The sequence below is a fragment of the Zonotrichia leucophrys genome, chromosome 5 (assembly GCF_028769735.1).
Source record: "Zonotrichia leucophrys gambelii isolate GWCS_2022_RI chromosome 5, RI_Zleu_2.0, whole genome shotgun sequence".
Lineage (NCBI taxonomy): Eukaryota > Metazoa > Chordata > Aves > Passeriformes > Passerellidae > Zonotrichia > Zonotrichia leucophrys.
Window position 1 is genome coordinate 1,971,215 of NC_088175.1, and position 22,463 is coordinate 1,993,677.

At 40.5% G+C, this 22,463-nt stretch overlaps 1 protein-coding gene across 1 annotated transcript in view; it reads left to right on the top strand.

Moving 5' to 3' along the window:
- Positions 1-22,463, top strand: part of SYNE2 (spectrin repeat containing nuclear envelope protein 2) — a 175,740-nt gene that overhangs the window by 38,903 nt on the left and 114,374 nt on the right. The window contains exons 15-35 of the mRNA XM_064713480.1: positions 1,410-1,500; positions 1,705-1,892; positions 2,057-2,221; positions 3,464-3,637; positions 5,830-5,988; positions 6,239-6,412; positions 7,303-7,428; positions 7,585-7,740; positions 8,395-8,606; positions 8,852-8,927; positions 9,528-9,646; positions 10,242-10,365; positions 11,220-11,380; positions 11,826-11,976; positions 13,148-13,746; positions 14,385-14,564; positions 15,492-15,642; positions 17,411-17,569; positions 18,273-18,434; positions 20,744-20,845; positions 22,058-22,258. Coding sequence (XP_064569550.1) covers positions 1,410-1,500; positions 1,705-1,892; positions 2,057-2,221; positions 3,464-3,637; positions 5,830-5,988; positions 6,239-6,412; positions 7,303-7,428; positions 7,585-7,740; positions 8,395-8,606; positions 8,852-8,927; positions 9,528-9,646; positions 10,242-10,365; positions 11,220-11,380; positions 11,826-11,976; positions 13,148-13,746; positions 14,385-14,564; positions 15,492-15,642; positions 17,411-17,569; positions 18,273-18,434; positions 20,744-20,845; positions 22,058-22,258 — 3,630 coding nt within the window. The remainder of the gene's footprint in view (positions 1-1,409; positions 1,501-1,704; positions 1,893-2,056; positions 2,222-3,463; positions 3,638-5,829; positions 5,989-6,238; positions 6,413-7,302; positions 7,429-7,584; positions 7,741-8,394; positions 8,607-8,851; positions 8,928-9,527; positions 9,647-10,241; positions 10,366-11,219; positions 11,381-11,825; positions 11,977-13,147; positions 13,747-14,384; positions 14,565-15,491; positions 15,643-17,410; positions 17,570-18,272; positions 18,435-20,743; positions 20,846-22,057; positions 22,259-22,463) is intronic.

Genomic DNA, 22,463 nt, shown 5'->3' on the forward strand with positions numbered 1-22,463 from the left:
CATTTTGCTATGAATGAGATTTCTTTCTTCAGTCTCTGGAAGTAACACAAACCATGACTGTGATTTTCTCTCTGCCTGTTTTGATTCTTTATTGTGAAGATTTCTTTCTTTCTCTATTATTTATAGAGCCATTTGTAGCAGCCCTTCCCTAGCTCCAATCCACAGAACCCTCTCTGGGGTAGTTCAGTAGTTGCTTTTTTCAAAACCAGCCATTATTCACACTGCTGCCTCTTCCTTTTCCCAGCTTCTTTACCTCCTCATGCTTTGTGGTGAATATGAATTGTCTTGTTCTATTACACTTTATGCTTAGCTCAGTTTCTGGACTCAAGTTATGAAACTGATGTAGGCTTTTAGGGGGATATAGATTGCCCAACCCCAAATAGTGACAAGGGATACTGCATCAAGAGTAGAGGCAGAGGTGAAGATGCTGATGCCTCCAGTTTTTTCCCTTCTCAAGTTAATGAGATTCCTTGTGAATTCTATCTTAGTGGACTTTATAGGATTTTCAGACTGGCAAATCCACAGTTAAATTAGTGGGAATTTCACCAGCCTCAGTACTGTGGAAGGAGGCAACAATAGGTTGTATAAAATAGCAGTTTCCTGAGCAGTGTCAGCCTCACCCTGTGGTGAGATGGTCATGCAGAGTTAATCTGTGCTGAGTTTGTTGGTTCAGTTGGTTTCATAAATACTTATTATCATGTTGTTTCTACAGTTGTAGCTCATGGTCTTGCTCAAGCTGATAGAATGCAGAGCTTTGCCAGGGAGTTTAGGGCTTGTTTAGGGTTTAGGGCTTGTCACAGTCACAAGGGAGGTTGTTTTGTACCCTGCTGGGTAGGACATTCGTAGGAGTGGAAAGTGCTGAAGTGAGATCAGCTCAGAGAGGGGCTGAGGATCAGCCCTCACTCCCTGTGCACACACGAGTGTCCTCCTCTGCTCCCATTTCTTCCTCTTTCACCCTCTCCATCCCCAGTTTGTTTTATCTGTCAGAAGTGAGGCATCTCAATGTTCCTGTACATGCAGGGAAGCCCACCTTCTGCTTTCACCACATTTTGGCTTATGTGACTGAGTTCTGCCTGACTGGTTCTAGATGCCATTTCTCAGTATTGCCCTGGGGCTGTAACTTTTTGGAGCAAGCATTCCTGACTCATGCAGGGCTGTGGCTCAGGCAGTGGCATTCAGGTACTCATAGTTCTATTTACTTTACTCTCTGCACAAGCAGAGTAAAAGAACAAGTTTGTTTCAGACTAAAGGGTGCAGCTGAGTTGCTGGGTGGGCTTTGCTCAGTTTACATTTAAACTGTAGGTTGTAGGTTCATATTGCAAAAAAAACAAAAGTGTCCCAAGCTGTATTTCTTACTCAGTTTTGTGCCATTCAGTGTACCCATATCAATTACTTTTCACTTTGAGCAGAATTTCATTGAAGAAAAGAAACTTGAAACACAACTAGACACTGCTACTCACATCTGTGAAGACTTGAAAAACATAAAACATCCTGACTTGGGTAAGCTTATGCACATAAGTTGGTATGAAGATCTCTATTTTGAATATACTCTTTATTTCATTTAATCTATATACAGTAACTATTTTGAAGTAAAGTGCTGCCCCCAGTTTTAATTCCATCTACTGTTCCATGTAAGCAGTGTTTCTGTATAATTAAGCTCTCTGTTCCCAAATGTGTAACAATAATCCCTATTCCACTTCCTAGCTGGAGATCCTCAAGAAATCAGCAAACTTTTGAAGACAGTGGAGTCAAAGATTTCTACATGTAAAGAGTATATTTCCAATGTAAACACCACTCTACAGAAAGTCCTGTCCTCCTGGAGTAATTACACAGAAAACATCCATTTACTAAAGACATGGCTGGAAGAAAACAGAAATGAGGATCCAAAAGAGGTACATGGTTGGATTTCTCTTTGTTTGACAGAGATACTTCAAAGCCTTCTGGAAGAAAAACATTAAATCTCACAGTGGCTGCTGTTGTTGCTTTTCTGCTTTTCATTTTGGAAATAAATGTTTGACAGGGTTCTGCTTAAAATTATTTCAATGCCTCTGTCTAGATCCCTGCTGAGGTACTGGCAAAGAGGAATTCGATTCATGGTTCCTTAAATGAAGCTGGAAACCATCTCATTGAAGTCAGCAAAGAGCAAGTTGGATCAAATATTGCCAAAGAGCTGAAGAAACTGAACAGGAGATGGGCAAAGTTCATCAAGAGGACACACTTTGTGAGTTACAAGTTACTGTTTCTCTTTGCCATGCAGCCATCTAAGTCATCTTTCCTAGATTTACCAGTTTGCTAATCAGAGATTGATCAATCTTTCAGTCAGCTCAAGGTTGCCAGTTTTACAGCTTGAGGAACAGAGTACACAGCAGCATCCATTCTAAATCTTTCTGGCTCAGTAAAATTCTCATTATAGCAGGGTGGAAAATGTTCAATTTTTAAACTGAAATCTCAAAACCACTTACAAAAGGAAATCTTATTGCAGAATGAAGCTCTTAATTCAGTGCTCGGGGTGGAAATAATCAATTTACCTGTGTTAAATTTTACAGACTCTGTCTTAGCTGGTAGAAAGTAATTATTGCTGCATAGATATTTCTAAGGTTATGCAACTTTTCACCAGCTCACTTGACAGGTTTTTAGGCTGCTGTAAATCCCTATACAACTTGCCTAATGTTATACATATTACAGTCCCTAGAGTGCTTTCACAAGAATGACATTTTCACTCTGCCTGGGAATATTAGAACTCTTAATTTTCTGAGTTGAGCCTTTCATTGACATTTATTAAAGCTATTGCTGTGACAGTAAACGGTGGCAAAAAATTGCTGCTACATTTTTGTAGGAGATGAGTTTAGTGAGAATGCAATAAAATCAAAGGAAGCAATCAAAGGGTGAGGGAAATCCAGAGTTTGCTAGAAAAACCCTTAATAAGAGATGCATCAAGGAAATATATTGAGGAATCAGATAAGTGAGGTGCAAGAAGCCTGTCTAAGGTTTTAAGGACTTCCTGAGTTATTTTTGTGGCATTGCTTTGGACATTATGGCTATCAAATATATTATATTTATTTTTAATACAAAATGCAAGACCAAATGCTGGAGCTCTGGCCTGTGACTGCCAATACCATTAATGTCAGTGCATTTCCTGATCTTTATTTGACCAACACCAGCTGCTGTTCTTGGACAATTCCCTGCTGTGGGCTGGGAGATGCTGCAGCACAGGAGTTTTCTCCATAGTAGTGTTGCTGCTTGTAGGGGAGGGGACAAGGGGACAGATTGTGCTCTCCCACCTGCCCTCAGGGCTGAGGAACTGAGCCTCACTTGGTTTATATATCAATATGTTTGGCATTTATTTCTCCTTTGATCCCTGTTGAGTGCTAAAGCTGGGAAGTGACCCAAGTGGTGACTGTGTTGGAGGAGGGCAGTGGGGAGGTGATGGGAATGAACATCTCACCTTGCTCTTTGTTGACAGCTCGGAGAGGAGAGCACAAATGCTGCTGAAGAGACCACAGAGCTTCCAGGGAGCCTGGAGAAAATTGAAGAGCTGCTTGGAGGAGTGGACAGCTGGGCAGCAGAGATGGGACATCTCCTTAGCAAGATCAGTCACAAGGAGCCTGTGGAACCTGAGCTGGAGGAACATTTGCAGGTGAAAATGCTGTTTAATATACTTGTTCCTCAGATTCTCATCTTGCAGCACAGATTTGTGGCTGGGGTAAAATGAGGCATCATCAGTGAAGCAGAACTTAATGTGGATTTTGTGCTGTAATATTTGTAAGAAGTCAAGACAGTGCTTGTGCCTTGTTGTTATTTCCCAGGATCACTCCCAGATGAGCTGTGAGTGAATCCTCCACCCTCAGTGTGTCCAGCTGACCAGCAGGTGCCAATGAAATGCTGTTGGTGCCACTGATCAGCAGCTTGTTCTTGAGTGATATTAATTACTCCTGTCCAGCAGAGCACTTGGAGCAGACCAGAGCTCTGCAAGTTGCCAATTGGAGTCGTTCCCCTGGTCACACAGGGCTGTTATCATCTACTCTCCAATGTGGGGAGGAGGTTTGGGACATCTTGGCTGTATTCAAGGCTTACCCATCAAAAGCTGGGATGCTTGAAGTATTTTCAGCAGCACATGGGGTTATTTGGGAATCTCATCTTATAGCTAGTTGTTAGAAATATCCTCAAAGAGCACAAATTAACTTCTAACAATAAATTCCACTAGTCAGTATTGTTTCCCTGGGATTACCCCCAGCTCCCAGCAGATGGCAGATGAAAATCTGTGTATATAACTCAGCAGCTTCAATACAAAGTCTGATTTATTTTCTTCACCTGCCAGTAAAGGTGAGATAGAATAAAGATGCCAAGATTTGCAGTGAAGAAGTTGAGGCTCTGTCTTATGTTGTCTTTACTACTTCTGCAACAGGGCCTGTATAAACTGATGGAGTGAAGGTGACCATCAACTCCTTTGTGTAACTGCTGTAAATAAGCAGAAATACTCTTTATTTCATTTAATCTGTATACTGTGGAAATATATCTGGTAACTGTGCACCAGAATCAGTGTTAGTTTTCTCATGATTTGTGCCTTCTTGCAGAGAGCTTAGCTGTTGCATATAGGTAATGCCTTACAAAAGAAAAGTCTTGTAAAAAAATAGTTTAAGCCCTACTATCCAGCTAAGCCGGCAACTAGCTTCTAAGTTCCCATGTGAAAAAATCATGAAAATGAGAATCAGTTAACACAAAAATCTATTCTTGTATGAGAACTGTTCACACCTACAAAAACAAAGAGTCTGTCCCATGAGAATCCCTGAAGAAAACATGTAAACTAACAAAAAATAGAGAAGTTTAATAGACATGCACCCTAGCCATTTACCAGCCAATAAACTGAGTATCAGTGTATTGTTAACCAGTTAGCTTGAACACAGTGTCTTCTGGTATTCCTATGAAAATATGAGCTATGCAATACAAATTCAGCTTTTCTGCAGGAAGAATCAAAAGTCCTGTCACTTTTTACTGCAACATTTACCTGACAGATTTGGAAGTACGAGAGATGAAAAGTATCAGTTGATCTTTTTGTAATCACAGGAATATATTTATAAAATAAGCCTCATTTTGCAGTGTGACTCTAGTTTGTAAAAAAAAAAAAAGTGAAATAACAAAGGACACCCTGAAATAGAGCCTCCAAACATGTGGCTGGCATTGTACCTCCATGTCTGGGGGTAGGAGAGATCAGGTCACTCGTTACCTGCAGTACAATAGGTCAAGATCCAGAATAAATCTCTGATTATGATTAGGAGAATGCTAATTGACAACTTCAGACAGGAGAAATGTGTTGAATATTCATAGGTAGAAACAGCTCTAATAAGGACTTTCCATGATAAATATTCAAGCATGGCACACTACTCCTGCATGCAGGGCACCCAGCTGCTTTCCTGCCTTGCAGTGCTGAATACTACAAGGAAATCTGAGCCTTGCTGTGTGCTCACTTTGGATGACTTCATGATCAGATGCTGCATATCCAAATGTGTGGTTTCATTTGGGAAGCTGCTTGGATGAGAGAGCACATTTTAAAAACACATCTGATTGGCTCTGTGGCAAAGACACAGGAGGTGTTGCACTGACAGAAAGAAATTGCTTCAGCAAACAGAATCCCCTGTGGATGGCAGCAAATTTCTTTCTCTCCACACAGAGATTTTACAGTGCAGTACACTGACCATCGCTGGAATGTGAGGCTTACCCTTACCAAGTATCAACCATCCATGATCAAGGCTGGCTTTTTCACTCTGTTTGTTTAAACAAAAAGACAAATAAACACTTGTAAAGGCTTCTAATGCTTTTTGTTCAAACCAGAGTTTGGCTGCAAGAGGATCCTCGTGCCAAGACCAAGTTGTGGCAGCAGAAAAGATACTGCAATCCCTGAGGCAGAATGTTTCAAGTCAGGTGTTGCAGCAGCATTCTCACACCACTGGGCTGGAGGCACGAATTAAAGAAGCCAGAGACAAAGTAGAGGTACTTGTTTATAAACACACAGATATCTCTAATTTTACCATTGCAGAGTATGGAAAACTCTTTGTCAGTCATGTGAAATAGAAAAGGTTCTGTACTGTTGGAATCAGTCTCCCAGACTCTCGTCAGGGCAAAATCTGGAACATTTCCAGGATTAGTATCTCCAACTTGAAAAACTTGAGTGATGTTATGAAGCAATAACTGTGTAATTACTGACACTCAGGTGTATTCTGAAAAGTCTCTTTCTTCCAAGGCTGTCATGGGTGACCTGAACAACATCTTGTCCAAATCTGAGAAGAAGCCCTCAGAGAAGGAAGCTTTGCTCAATTTTGAAGAATCACAGAAAGAACTTGAGGCCTCCATTTCAAAGGCTGTGCAACTTGTCAGTCAAAAATTAAGTCCTGAAGAATGTATTTCAAGATATGAGGTGGGTTTGTGTTCTGAACCAGCTGAATCTGAGTAGTTCTGAGGGCTATGTGGTCTCTAAAAGTCTGAAGTAAGAAAAGTACTGACCTTTTTGGTTTTTGGTAGCTATTAATGCTTTGCTGAGTTTTCTGATTTAGCACTTTATTAACTTGGCAGACAACTTGAATGAAGAAACATAAATCTGTTTGGCAGTTTATTCAGTGCCCTCTCCTAAATTACTCCATCAGAACTCATAATTTTCAGAACTACAGCTCTTTCCTTTTTTTTTTTTTTTTTTGACCTGATCAATAATTAAGCTTCCCATCAAGAATGACATGCCTGAATTCTTGGGCAGGTTATTATAAATACTAAACCTCCTCTTTTCCCCAGAGGGTAGTTGGTAAATCAAATATCCTGTCTCAAAATGTGGATCTCTTAAAGGGGTTTTGGAGATGGAAGTGCCCAAAATCTGTTGCCTGGTGTGGCAGAGAGGCTGGGTGACCAATGTGGCAGGAGGGGCACAGAGCTCATTGCAGGCCATCCTGGAGGTGCCATGGTGCTGATGGAGACTTTTCACCCTTTTACTGCCCACACCCATGGGACACAGCCTCAGGTATTCCCTAGGGAACAGGCAGAGTTCAGCAACCTTCATCTTTTGTCTTTGGTACCAAATTTTCCCCTGAAAGCACAAGAACAGCACCTGCTTTTCTCCATAAAGCATCCACTGATTCTGCAAGCTTTTGCAGATAAACAGGGCTGGAGAATGCCCTTGTACCCACCCACAGCAGAACCACACACCCCATATGTGTGATGTATACATTGTCATTTTGTTGGTTAAATAAGTTATGTTCACTTCTCTTTGGTTTTCATTATGATGTCTGAGTTTTGTTTTGGTTTTTGGTTTTTTTTTAGGAAGCTTTTAATGCTTTGGACAATAAAGTTCTTGACAAATTTTTGAAAGCAGCTGAACTGCTGAAAAATATTTCATCTGACCATGAGAAGCTGTTGGTGGAAGATGATGTTCGTAGGAGATGGGAGGTGAGATAATGCAGGAATGAGAATCCACTGTCTGGTCTCATTAGGCCTGGCATCTTTGAAAGCCATTTTTTTCTTGTCACAGTGTGTTCTGGTGTTTTTATTTGCTGTGTAACATTGTCTCACCATCCCACGGGAACATTGCTTTGTATTTTGCAGGCAGTTCGTCAGGAAATTGTATCCTATGTCCAGCTCATCATAGAAAGGGAAAAAAAGAAATTTAATGCAACTTTAAAAAAAATTAATAAGCAGTTAGGCAAAGAGAAGAAACTCCTAAGTATGGATAAAACCAAAGGGCTCATCAAGGAGCATGAGGTACCTGACACATTCCTTTTCTGTCTCAATTTGTGAATGCTTTGCTGTCCTTCTTCCTCCTTTTTTGGGTTCATTATCTGTGGAGCAGGGCCCTTGTGCTCTGTGTTATGTAAACACCGAGCAGAGAGGCCACCAAAATGATTTCTTTACCTTTTTTCACTGCAGCTATATTAGTGTTCTTGCAAACTTTTAGAATTAACCCTTTGTTGAGTAGGTGGTATCCTTTTTCCATTTTTCTCCCACACTTTTAGTGTATCTTGAATTCACTCAAGGAAGTATAATAATTGATAAGGAATATTTTAAAAATATTCTACTTTTTCTGTAGTCAGTAGGACACTTCTATCTGATGTCAGGGTGAAGAAAACTTGGGACCAAAATTAAAAATTGTAGAACATAATGAATTTCTAAATCAAGCAAGAGTCAGTGTAGTCATGTGAATATAGTTGGGAACATGTTGCCAGAAATCCTAATTTACTTTCTGGCTCTATTTTAGAAAGAACCAAGAAAAGATAAGTGTGTGTTGGTTTGACAACTTAGACTTTTAAGAGCACTCAACCAAGATAATGGAAGTATAAAAAAATATATGAGAATAATATATGAGAATAATCCTGGTGTTTTAGCATGGGGTTATTATATTGATTTTTCTTTGTTTAGGCCTTTTTTTCACACGAAGGCAGCATGAAGGAACTTAACAAGTCTTTGGAAGACCTTAAAACATTGGCAAGACTCTCAGAAGAAGCTGTCCCAGGGATGCAGACACTCACTGCAGACTGTGAGAAAAGGCTAGAAAAGGTTCAGCAAATGGTGGCAGACACTTACACAGCACTGCTGGCTCGTGTTGGAAAAGGACAGCCCCCTCAGAAAGGGTGGGTGGCTGAGCCATGGGATGTTGTAGCTTTATAGAAATCATTTTTACACATAAATTTTGGGATACTCTAATGTGTTTTGGTAGTACATTACTGTGGCCAGCTGTGCATTCAAACACTTAAAGTATTAAGTTTCATAAACTGGCAAGTACTATGTTTGATTATCCTTCAACACAGCTGCACTGTTTTAAACCTTGAGCTAGGATATTTTTTTTCCCTTTGCATTTAATATTTTGTTCTTGTAGGAACTCCATTTTGGCTTCTGAGAATGGAGAAGAGTCTGGTTCTTCTCAAGAAATTGACAGCCTTATGGTGCAGGAGGTAAGAAGTCCAGACTTACTGATGGAAAACAGTGCTCTGTCAAAGGGAGGTCATTGCCAGGAGGAAAAAGTGTTTATTTCTCTTACTGTTTTTATTGTGATAAGACCTTGGGCCTCTGGTTAGGAATCCAAACCCCACTGTGCTTGTGAATGTAGATTAAGTAAATAATAAAAATTAACATGGGAGCAGCAGCATTCGGCATCCTGAGAAGATGTGAGCCTCCAGACTGGAATTATATTTTGCAAAAAAGTCATTTTCAGGTGTAAAGGTTATGTGGGAAGCTGTGTTCAAGTGAAAATCCCCCGTAGTGTCCCAGTAATAGAACAATTTTCAGAGGACAGAGTCCTAGTGAAGAGTTGGAGGCATTTGTCTGTATCTGTGAAAAGAATGAATGAGCTGGATGCAAATATTCCAAAATTTGTTCTTTGGGCTTGTGATTGGGTTCAAACACATCTTGAATTCATGAATGGCTTCTCTCATCTCCTCTGGGACACATCAAACCATCCCTTCCTTCAGGAGCTCACAGATGATTGTTAGGCTTTGCTGTGTATTGCACAGGGTATTGTGGAGGTCACTGTCACCCTTTTTATTTTTACTCAGACCTCAAGACCTGCTGCAGATGCAGTTTTGGAGCCAGATGTGAAGCACCACAATGGAGAGAGCTGTGCAGATGAGTTTGAGGAAGATGGTGAATTGGCCATACCAGCTTTGTTAGAGAGGTAATTTTTAAAGGAGAAAATGCATTGTTGTTAAAGTATGATGCTGTGCTAGACAAATTAGCTCACAAATTCATTGAATGTACTAAACATAAGGTGCATTTTTGCTATGCAGAACCCTGTTCTTTTTTCTGCTACAGTTTACTGAATATTGATCTGTAATTTATAGGGAAGCACTGCAGTAACTAAATGCTTCGAGCATTAGGATTTTGTAGCAAGAATATTTTTAGCTATGAATGTTTTACTCATTTTCTTGGGCTAGGAAAGTCTGCATCTGCCTTACTAATAACTTCAAATATTGTAAAATAAAGAAATGTGTCAGGTTTTTTAGAGAACTGACACTTTTACTTTGGTAAAACTGAATTTAGAGAATGCAGGCTGGCATTTAGATTTGAAGATTAGCCATATGAGCAATCTGTTTAATATGTTGCTCAATTATGCATTATTCATTCATTTTGGACTTAAATAAAATATGTACTTGCAATAGACTGTGCTTATTTTTTGATGGCACTCTGTTGATCAGTGAGTCCCGTACCCTGAGATGTTCCATTTAATTAAAAGTAATATTCTCTCTGAAAGTGTTTGCATCTTTCCTTAGCTTTAATACACAGAGAAGTAACCTGGAGGAACTTCTACGTCACAGCAGAGATAAAGTAACATCTGACTTTACTGATGAAATAAAAGACACTTCATCCCTTAAGTTTAAGCTGTTTGAACTGGAGGCAAGTATTCATCTTTTAAAAATACACCTGGTGCCTAAATTGTTATTTTCTCATGTAGAGCAGTCACTTCTCTGTTACATATATTATATATTGCCAAGTGAAAAGCAGCATCCTTGCAACCATATGTGTTAGAAGAAGGGAAATCAAGGATTTAGGATTCAACAGAACTGCATTGCTGCCTAGCACTGGAGTTTTGCAGGTGTTGCTGAAAGAAAAGAAGAAATTGGTGGCTTTGGGTTTGTTGTCTGCAGGCTGAAATAGGTGTAATGGGAAAAAAACTGCAGAAAGGAGCTTTTTGTTTGTCAGCAGAGATGGCCAGGGCTGCAGGAGTCATCAGAGTTGAACCACCAAATGGTGTTTGTGCAAAATGGAGCTGTTCCAGGACATATAAAACTTGGTTAGGTTTGTGAGGTCCTTGAGGCGACAGCAAAAGGCACAGAGTTGATGTTGACAAGTTTATTACTGCAATTTTTTATTTCCTTTCTTGAAAGAACTACAAAGCCTCATCAAGAATCTCAGAACTTGGTTCAGTTCTACATTTGTTTTTCTTCTGAACATAGCTAGGTGGAGATATTTTCATTCTTGTAGTAAGAATGCCTGGCCTGTTATTTATTGACCCTTTTATAAAATGTAGCCAAGGCATATATCTGACATAGAAATTCTCACTGTAAAATGTTACTGGAAATTTGCATGCAGCTAAAAGCTGGGTCTTGAAGGAGAAAAAAGGCAGTAGATATTCTTACTTTCAAATGATGTTTTCACTGTTTTTGTAGAGACTCTTGTGACTAGTTTTATGAAATGTCCACTGAGAAATACAGGATCATATTAATGCATTAGAGTTGCTTGTCTTCTAGGAAATGATAGACATGGAATTCACGTCGGGTTGGAAAGAATTGGAAAAGATCTCATCTACCTTAGAAAATCTTGTGTCTGAAGTGCAGCAGGCTGCTCTCTCTGAGGCAAGGAACAAGCTACAAAGCGAGTGGAAAGAACTTCAGGATATGATAAGTATCAGGTATAAAATAACACTTTATGGTGTTAGCTAAGGAATTGTAACTAATTGTGTATGTTGTGAAGAGAATAATTTGTGTTGGAGAAAATAGCTGCACATTTTTAACCTTTTCTTCATTGCAAAAAATTAGGCTGTTCTTAATTTTTCTTTATTCATATACACATGGAAGACAGTGTGAGTCTCCCCAAGAAGATCAGAGACAGATCTTTTTGACATAACTGTGCAATATTCCCATTTATTGCTGTTATTTCCTTTCATCTTTTGGTTAAATTCACAATGATTCACATTGCTTTTCTCATTAATCAGAGACAAACTCATCTAACCTTGGGAGGGGGAGGATTAGATCTGTTAGACAGTTACATTATTTTTGTGGCTTTTTGTGCTTAAAAATATTGAGTGTCTTTTCTTGCTTGCTTTCCCAGTTCATGTTTTGTTACCTTTCTTGCAGAGCAAGTTCTTTAAGGGCTGCTATGGAAATTATTTTGGAAACAGAAAATCAATCCATCTCTGTCTGTCAATTAGTAGATCAATGGCTGAAGAAAAAGTACATCCACCAGTTTAGTCTGATGGACTGCAACCTTCCTGAGAGTGAACTGAAGGTAAGGGAAGATGCAGAGACCACACCCTAGCAAGGATAGGTATTAATATCTAGGAAGCAGAGAACGTCATGGGATTTTCACTCAGGAGGTTAGGGCTGCTGACAAGAGTTCCCAAACCTTCTAAAATCTGTAATGGCATTTTAGTCCCCGTGTTTTAAACATTGTTGGTCCTGTAGAACAAGCCAGGGACCCTCAGTAGGTTCTGCTGTGAAAGCCATTGTTGTGAACATTTCCTTGTAGCTTAGGATCTTTTTTTGATGCAGATTTGTGGTGTTCCCACTTGGCCTTATACAATTTTGTAGAGTCATGCACTTAATGAACTGTTAATTTACGAGCTCAGCCCAGCTACCTTGTGTCACATCTGCTGCAGTATCTGAGCACAGCTCAGGATGGCTTTGGAAGCTCAGTGTGGCTGCAGTAATTGTTCACCTGCTATCAATATCTGATGCCCAGGCCCTGGTCCACTGGGCAGAGTGAATTCTGTTTCATTCTTGGCTTGCCCTCTGGCTGAGCACACTGACAGCTACACAGAACTGAAAGTTTGCACTTGTCTGTCCTTGGCTCTCCAGTGCAGTAGGGTTTAGGTCTCTCAAGCTGTAGGGCAGACAGCATGTGTGCTCTGTCTGACCAGCTTTGGCTGCAAGGGCTCAGAATTTTTGCCCAGCTCTCTGCACATCTGGGCTTTCACAGCCCTGACCTGCTGCTCTTTGAGGGCTGCAGCCAGAGAGCCTGCAGGCTGCACCAGGAGATTTTTAAATGCATGGAAGTCTGCTCCAAAAGTATAGAATAAGGAACTGAAAGATGGCAGAGTAATAAATATCTCTGTGGCTGCCTGTGCTCTGGCTGATGTCCTGCTGTGGGAGCCTGCTGCTTTCAGTCCCAGGACTATCATCATCTTTCTCTCCTTCTTGTCTGATTGCAGGAAGCAGTCTTGAGCTTTCTGTAGTGCTGATCAAATTTTCTATGTGTGGAATACCATTTTATTTGATTATTTTGTTGGTTTTTTTCCTTCCCTCCACTGACATCCAGAGTAGGTTTTCTATCTTACCTACCCTGTTTAGCATACTTTTTTACTGCTATTATAATTTGTTTTTCAGTCACAGGTTTGGCTTGAATGCAGGATATGTTTTTCTTCACTAGCTAACATTTTTGGTCATTCTCTAAATTTCAGATGCTGCAAAGATGCATATTAGAACAGATTGAAGAGTGCAAACAATTGGAACACCTGGACAGTTCAGCAGGAGATGAAGTTAATCCATTAGACCTGCAAGCTGCAAGAAAAGTTATAATTAACTGTCAGAAGCAGCTTGAAGAAATGCGCCATAAAATGCAGATCCGTGAGGCTGTCCTTAAAGATCTGGAAACTTTTATGGCCTCCCTGAAGAGGATCCAATCTTCCATCACATCTCTCCCAGATCCCCCAGATCAACCTGAAATGCAGGGAAAAGCTTTGAGGGAGGCTGCACAGGAAGTTTCTCATCTGGCAGAAGAGGCCAAAAGGCTGGATGAGCGCCTGATGAGTGTTAATATCGGTCTTGAAGATGCTGATCATGGGAGACAGACTTGGTGTGAAAAACTTGTTCAGGCTTTATCTAAAAAGCTAAATGCCATTTATGATCCCTCAAGAGAGCAGGTGCCTGCAGAAGAAAAAGACTTACACAAGACTTTTTCCAGAAAAAACAGTGAACTCCTTAAAACCATTCAGGATCTCCGGGACAGAATCAACAAAATAGGCTTGAAGGATCCAACAATTCCAGCTATTCAGAAAAGGTAAATTATTTTTTAAAGCTCTTCTAATTTCATAATTTCAGTGGAATCAGCCTGGGTCCTCTCTGCAGAACACTGAAATTTGAAGTATCTGTAGACAGTAGCTGTGAGTTTGTTTTATTTGCTCCATCACAACCTTAAAAAGGAAGACTTCTCCATTTTTTTTCTTTCAAACTCCTATGTATCTATCTATGTATCTATCTATCTATTTGAAGCAGTATTGAGGAAGAAAAAATAGGAGATGGGTTATTGTGATTTTAGTTTTCAGTAAGAAAACTGTCAGACAGGGAGATGGGTTCCCTTGCTAGGCAGTGATGCCTCTGATCTGAAACTCTGCAGGGTAAGATGGACAGACTGCACTTGCCTTTTAATACAAATTAATTTCACTGTGTTCATACAGACCCAGCCGGCCTTCAGATTTTGGATTATTTTCTCACAGTGTTGAGGTCAGCATAACTCATCTGAGGGCCTGTGTTAGATTACATGAATTGAAGACCAAATTAGACTTTTTATGATGTCATTTAATACAATATGTGGAGCTCAGGATGAATTTCTAGGGAACTTAATAATTACATTGTGAACCAAATCAAAGGCTTACTTTAATATAAGGCTGTATTTCTTTTTTTTTTTTTCTAATAAAGGATAAAATCATTAACAGAATTGGAAAAGGAATTGGATCGTGCTGCTGCTGAAATGAAATCTCTGCAAGAAATTGCTAATAAGCTCCCACAGATCAATGAGGAGAAAGCAGAGGAAGCAAATGAGCAGTGCAGAGTTACAGAGAGGTTATGGGAGGATACAAAGCTCTTGCTTGCTGAATGGTAAGGAGGAAAATTGCATTTTAAAGTAATATTGTTCAAGTAAGAAGTTTGCTTGTGAAATCAAACAGAAAAAAAGCCCTAGACTAGACCTTAAAGGTACAGTGGAGACATAAACTATCATTAAGCCAAGAATTGCACGTGGAAGTTTGCAGCCAAAGCTAATTAATTTTGCATATTTTAAAAGCATCACAGTCCCATCATTTAGCAGGTATGCAGTGATGTGTTGGACTTAATTGGCATCCAGGAGAAAACCTGGCTGCTGTAGGGAATGCTGTGTCTTCTGTAGTTGCTGTGAATTTCCTGCCAGCACTCTGAAAAGGAAGAGACAAACCGAAACAAATGGAAAAGGACAGCTGGGAAAACAGCAAAATAAAGGGAGCTTGGTTTGATAATTCTGTGAGAGAGGGGACTGAGAGAGGCTGTGGTTGATTGCCCAGGGCATCTGCGCTTCAAATATGGTTTTTGAAGATGCCCAGAGGTTTTGCAAGTACTGGCACAGTTCTGGTTAATTCTCATGGCTTGCACAGGTGGGAGTAACCTGTTTTCATACCCCACTGAAGGATGGGCTGGTATCCACCATCCAAGCTGCTGTGAGCTCTGCTGCATGTGATATTTCAGTTTACTGTGGCTGAGCTCACCTCTCAGGTGGAGAGGATCATATGAACACAGCTGCTCATCACAGCCAAATGTGGATCAGAGGCATTTGATGGTGAAGGGCATTTCTGATTCCAAAAACTGTCTGGATACCACACAGGTATCACACATTATTGCAGGATTTAAGACTGGTACAGTTAATCTCTCCTTTTCTCTCATCCCAGCCTGTTTGTCAAACTTCCCACATGTGTGAATACAGGAGAAGAGAGCAGATAGGAGGTTGAGGCTGCAGGTTTGTGCTTAGGCCATAAATAATGCATCTCTTTTTAATAGCCAGGAGCAGTGTGCAAGAGTTCTGGAGCTCCTGAAGCAGTATCAAAGCTGCAAAACGAGTCTGACCAGCATCATCCAGAAACAGGAGATTGTGCTTTCCCAGCAAACTTCTTACATGGGGAAGGAGAATTTGAACAGACTGATAGCAAAGGTAAGTAGCAAGAACTTAGTGGAAAGGAAAGAAAAGCCTTTCCTGGGAGCATTCAGATGCAGGGTTGCCCTTGTACCTTCAGCCTTCAGGGCAGATGTTAAGGCCCTGCTTTCACTTTGGCTTCCAAAATACCTTTAGGGACTCCATATTTTTTGTTTTAAGTAGGTTTAAGGTTGTTTTTTCGTAGTGAATCAGTCTTGTTAATGGAGAGGGATTAAAAACATTAAACCAAACCCCATGGAAGAGCTAGTATCCAGTATGAAGATGAGATTAAGTCCTGTCCTTTTGCTCCAAGCTGTCTGTGACAGAGTTAAACATTTGCATTAGCTTTTACATTACTTGATGAGCTACTCTTGCTGAATGAGCAGGTACTTCTGGACACCTCTTCATTTAGTTTAAAGCTTTCCACCTTTTCCGTCAGAAATGTGACAGCCAGCTGCTTGGCTAAGTGAATACAGCTACTGGAGTAGTTGTCCATGGTTAACAGCTTAGTGAGCAGCAGCATGGCCATCATGATCATTTTACTACACAGGTTTCACATATCCTGGATGATGTAACTGGTTGTTCAGATCCTCTTTTTAGGCTTTCTGATGAGGCATCACCCATAGCATCCAGGAGAGTTTGCTCACAGGCAGTGCCTGGGCTGGTTAGATTGAAGAAGGAATGTGAGTGGTGTTTCCTGAGGCAATGGGATGGTGTCTGCTTGTGCCAGCCCCCTTTAGCTGAGGCAGGGTCACTTCTTGGTCCCTCCAGTGAGACTTGGGGCACTTTGTATCACCTGGGCTCCTGCTGCAAGGGGGGCATTGCTGCATATCCCAGCCCCTGCTTTATGGAGATCCCTCTCTGGGAACAGCCCTCCCTCCTCACCCTGGGCTCTGCAATTCCCACTCCCAGAGCTCTGGTCTGAAATTGCTGTGGCACAGCCCAGGCATGTCCTTGAGTGCTCATGATTTGTTATATAGAATGATGCAAAATAATAGCAGGGAAAGTTCTCTGCTTTGTTCTGGTTTGTCAGAACAGCTCTGCCATCCCTCCCCTGAGCTCAGTGCCCAGTGGGGTCGGTATGGGAAGAAGTAATTTCCCAGGATGTCTGTGGGAAATAAGGAGAGAGCTGTTCACATCCAAGTGCCTGGCACTAGAGGTCAGTGTTTCTTTTCCAGGAAGCTTCCATGTTGTTTGTAAACACTGACATTCCAATGAAACACAAAGAAACAGCTTGGTGTTTAAATAGAAAGTAGGAGAAGGAGACGTTTCACTTTCTGGCTGTGACATATTTTGACAGTGTCTGTGTTTAAATCAGATTTTAGCTTTTTTCTGTAAATAGTTCAAAACCTGGGGTTCAGAATGCAGTTGTAATAGTATCTCAGATTATTATCACACTCTGCATTGTTTATCTCTGTAATCAAGGTTCTGTGTGTGGATGTACAGTCCACTTGGATCTGGCACTTAGGACTTCAAAAGCAAACTGTGGTTTTGGCTCTCTTAGAAATAAATTATCCATATTCCCACTCCGCTGTTCTGCAGCCAATAACAGAATGATATGGATTTCTAACAGGGAAATATTCCTGTCAGCATGGCAGGGGTAGAACAACACAGAATGCATTCCTAGTCTCATCATATTGTATAAAATAGATTATTTTATGTAATGCTGTTGTTTCTCTAAGCAAAAAAAAAACAACAAACCAGCAAATCAGTTTAAAAATATTTTGCTGAATAAAAAATCATAAGCAAATATGCTCACAAATATCCATGTGGTTTTTTTTCACAGATTGAAGAGGCAAAAGAGGAATTTAATGATCACTCTGAAGATGTAGACAAAATAAATCAAATCTGCAAAAACCTGCAATTCCAGCTGAATAAAATGAGAAGCTTTGAGGAGCCTCCGTTCGAGAATGAGGCTAACATTATTGTGGACAGATGGCTGGATGTATGTAAAAAGTAAATTATCAGGGTGGTCTTATCTGTTATGCATTATAGTAATTGATTCTGATGTGGGTGTAATATTTCAAATAAATTAAGTGCAATATGGCAGGGATTCTTAAGAGATAAATCCAAGTGTTTACCAGAGCAAAGCTTGCAGAGTGTCTATGGATGTAATGTTTGTGATCTCTCAGGTAATTTATATTGTCTGTACTCCTTGGGAGAAAATAATTCTAGAAAATGCAGAAAAGGCAATATTTGTGTTTTCTGCATGAATCTGTAAGCTTCCATAACAACTTCTATGGATTTAGACTTTGGAGACAAATCTGGAAAATTGTAGTGCTGGTGCTTTAGGTGGGAAATGTTTGCCACTGTCGATCTAAGCAGTGCATCAATACTGAGATTAAATGGTATTTACTGGGAGAAGATAAACATTAATGAGCAAGGCTCCTTCCTAAACCTGCCTTAAAACTGGCAAGCTGCTGTTGTGATTGGTATGTTTGGTGACATGTGTGGCAGGGATTTAAGTATCTTCTCCATGACCAGTTCACTGTGAAGACACGAGATTTTTTTTCCCCCCCATTTTCTGCTCTTATTTTTGTGGGTGATTTCATCTCATTCCATTTTTCTTGTGCTGCTTTTGCTTTTGGAATATAACTCAACATTTTTTGAAATCTGTGTGTGTTTTCTGCCTATCAATCTAATGGTAGATCAATGAAAAGACCGAAAATTACTGTGATAATTTGGGGAGAGCTCAGGCTTTGTGGGACAAACTCCTGAACTTATCTGGCACAATTGAAGCTTGGGCAGATGAAGAGCTCAAGAATGCAGAAGACAATTGCCTGACTGAGGAGTACCTTGCTCAGTTGAAGGTAATTTAAATGGCAATTTTTTGCCTTTTCTTTATACTATATTATACTATGGGTTTTGGGCTATAAACATGATCGTTGCATAGATAAACCAGGAGAGGAAGTTGTAACATTTGCAGTTGTATTTGCATGGGTGGTTGCACTAAGGATGTTGCCTTTATTTGGGGATGCAGGTCTTGGAAAACTAATGCACAGATAGTGTATGTGTGTAGTTAATGGTTTTCAATCAATGCAACACTGCAAATGCTGTACAGAGATGGAGCAAAGAGAAGGCCTGTGATGCTGAAGCCTGGAGTGCAGCAGTACACAGAGAAAGAAAAGAGTGTGTATATCCTAATGATCAGTTTTCCAGGAGAAGTGGCCTGTCAGTGAAGATGCTGGAGCCTCTGGGACAGCTGTGCTTTGCCCAGCTCAAGGAGAGGTCTCAGAGGTGGTTTGTTTATTTTCCCCCTGTGTTCCTCACTGTAACTTATTGTAGCCTCAGCAGAGAGTGGCTGCAGAGCATCTCCAGGGGCTGCACATGGGCAGGCAGCAGCAGAGCCTGGGCTGCCTGTGCCCCTTTGGCACAGATTATAATGTTACTTCTTGGTGTCAGGGTGCAGCTGGGTATAAAAACACATGCACTAGGTCTGTGCCATTGAAAGCTTCATATACGGGGGTGAATATTTGATTTTCTAACTTCAGGGCCAAAATGGAGCAGCTGTGCTGCATCATTGTGGTCATAACCAGTGTCTATTAAGCAAAAATATTTTCCTGCTTGAAATTGAGTGATTGAGACATAAATATATAAATACATCTCATATCCTCTTGTTTGAAAATTTGCAAGCAGTTTTTTCTCAGTGTTTACAAGCTACAAATGGCCTGGTGTTTATTATGGTTGTTTGCAGCTTTCTTCCTACTGTTAGCACTGCTCATTTGTTTTAGTTTGCAGAGAAGTGAAAAGCCAAGGTGCTCTTTGTGTATGGATCTTCACCAGGAAACAGTGGATATCCACTGTGCAGCAGTGGATATTTTGTCACATCATTGTTGTCTCTACCATTGTATTGTCAGAATTTTCCTGGAGTAGTTTAGGTCCCTGGAGGCTGCAGTAAAATGCACCAGCTGGAAAATGCATCTTTAGGGCCATTTTGTTACCTGGAAACTGCTCAAGTCCAGCATGATGTGGCTGTGCCCCCAGTGTGACTCTTCTCCTCCTCAGGAAGGGCTGTGCTGGAGGTGGCTACAGTAAGGTTATTCTGCTGCTTCCTTCTGAGAGATAAGTCTCAAAAGAGGAGAGAGAAGAGGGCAAGAGACACAGAAACCACATTCCCCTGAGCAATTATTATAAAGCAGAATAGAAAGAGAGAAAACTGAACTCAATGCGCGTCTGAATTTTTGTAAAACGATTCCAAGTCCAGAGGGCATCAGGTTCATTTATCACTTTATTATTATTCCTTTTATTGATCCTGAAACACCTCTGCATTGATACCCCCAGAAAGACCCCCAACTGTTACAATGTGTATCAGATTACACAGGGTTGAAACCCAGGGTCCTTTGTGAGCTCTGGTGCATGTTTTTTCAGGGAGACTGTCACAAAAGAAAAGAGCAGTGCATTATTGGACTGTGTATTTAAGGATAATTTCAGTATATATAAAAAATGTGAGAGAAGTTCTGCTTTCCCCTGTAGCCTGTATGCAAATGCAAACTCTTTTAAGGGCTGCATCACATGAATGGGTTTTGATGATTGCTTTTACAGAGACTACAAAAGGAAGGCTTGTCCTCAGGGAGCTTGGAATATCGATTTGGGAATATGAGACAATGTCATTATCCTGTTCAAAAGTTGAAGCTGGCATTTTACCTTCACATCACTGACTTATTCCAAAATACATTCAAATGAGTGGAGGTCTTTTCATATGCAAAGGATTTACATTTAAAAAGTGCTTACAGCCTGTGTTGTATTTTATCACTTCCATACCAAAGCACATGCCATCACGATGCCGATTCTTGACTTGAAATCTATGGCATCTGAAAATATCCCTTTTAGTAGAAGCAGCAAGACATAAATGCAAAATTAAAATTATTTTCCTGCAAATTTACTTGAAGCAAAATAATTAAGATTCTTAAATATATGCTAAATTTGCATTATCAGCTTCTTTGCCTGGGAAACAGGGTGTTTCTGACTCAAATACAAAAAATGCTTAATTGCAAAAATAAAAATCAGGAAATGAACAAATGGTGTCACCTCTATATACCAAAATGTATAATCAGAATATTTTAATATAATTTTCTGTTGGAGGGAAGCACAGTTACCAATGTGTTTTTTCCACCTTTAGGCATGCTTACGGGCCCAAGAGCAGAAACTCCAGAAATTTGACAACACGGTGGCTGAGATAGAAGAGCTTCTGAATAGTAATGAACCTCCATTGGAGCTACAGGTACAGAGGAGCTTTTACAGCTGATACACCAGTCCTCCTTACTACAGCCCTACTTCTAGTACTGCCTTTGCCACAATCAGTTACTGCTTTTACTTTATATCTGCTCAAGGAGAGTTGGAGGCATTTAGTTGCCAGTGGGCAGTGGTATTTCATTTGTGGTATCTCTCAGGCTGCTAAAGGTTGGTAGAACCAAACCTGTCGTTTTAAACACAAAGGTCTCGCTCATTTCTGAGCCTTTTTAGGCCTTTGCCCCTGCCCCAAGAGGCTGATATCAGTAATATCTGGTGTTTAGCTGGTGGTCAGCAGGGCACAATGGACCTCATCACCCCTTCGGGGATCCCAGTAACTCAGCTTTACTGACTGTCCATTTTAAACTCCACCTTTGCCTGGACAATGTAGCTTGGTAATGTGGAGTTTCTTACACAGAGTGGTATTTTCCTTTGGAGTATCACAAGGAAATCTTCATCTTTCTGTGTTAACTTCACACAGCAAAGAATAAAGTCTTGTTTAAGACTGTGTTAGTTTGATCCTGTAGCAGTTCTATAATCACCCTCTCACAGTGTCTGTCAGATGCACCTTGAGCTTGACCCTGTTGAGCTATTTCTGTGTTTATCCTCAGCAGGCAGTGAGCTCTGAGGAGTTTCACTGGGTGAAGTGATCTAAGGAGCTTAGGGAAGGACTCAGCAACCTTGTGCTGTGCGTGCTGTGCTCCTCGAGAGCGCCCCGAGTCCCTGGGCTGGGGTCCCACCCAGCTGCTGCCATGCAAGTCAAGGATGAGGTTCAGCACCTGTTGCTCCTTAGTGAATAGTCTCAAGCCAGAGCTCCCAGCCTCTCTGCTGGCCTTTTTTTTGGTTATTGTGGGGAATTTCCCCCAGTGGAATCACTGTAGGAGCTTTTGTTACAGAGAGAGCTGCAACCCTCTGTTTCATGGCAGCTGAAGCTCAGAGTAGGCACTGGAGAGATTGATAAATAAAATAGAACAGCACCAGTAAAACTACTAATAAAGATGAGCTGAGATCACTCCTCCTCAGAAAAGCAATACTTAAATGTTTTTCAATTTCTGGAGTGGGAGGGAAACAAATCAAAACAAAATGTAATTGAAACATCTGGACTTCAGACCACTTAATTTCTTTTTATGTCTGCCATAGATTTTTGTAATATTCTGAGAAATCAATCCAGTATAATTGATGTATGTTTATTTCCAATTTTAAGGTCATCAGATCATCTGTTGTGCAGAAAATGGAGCTAATAAAAGAGCTCTTGTCAGCCAAGAGGGGAACCAGTGAACTCACCGTGAATACAGCAGAGCTGAAAGGAGACCTTGATCTGGCCAAGACACAGATTGGAATGACTGAATCCCTCCTCAAAGCTTTATCTCCTTCAGACACCTTAGAGATCTTTACTAAACTAGAGGTAGCATGCCACAGATTGTGTATATTTTATACATTTGTTCATAATTTCTCTCTTGGTCAAGTGTTCATAAGTGTTCATCCTGTGTAAATTGTAGACTGCTGGAATAACTCAAGTGAAGAGCCTGGCTTGAATATTTCCTTAAGCTGCCAGAAACATAGAAGAAAAGCCTCTTTTTCCTGGAATTCTCAGATATATTTAACCCTTG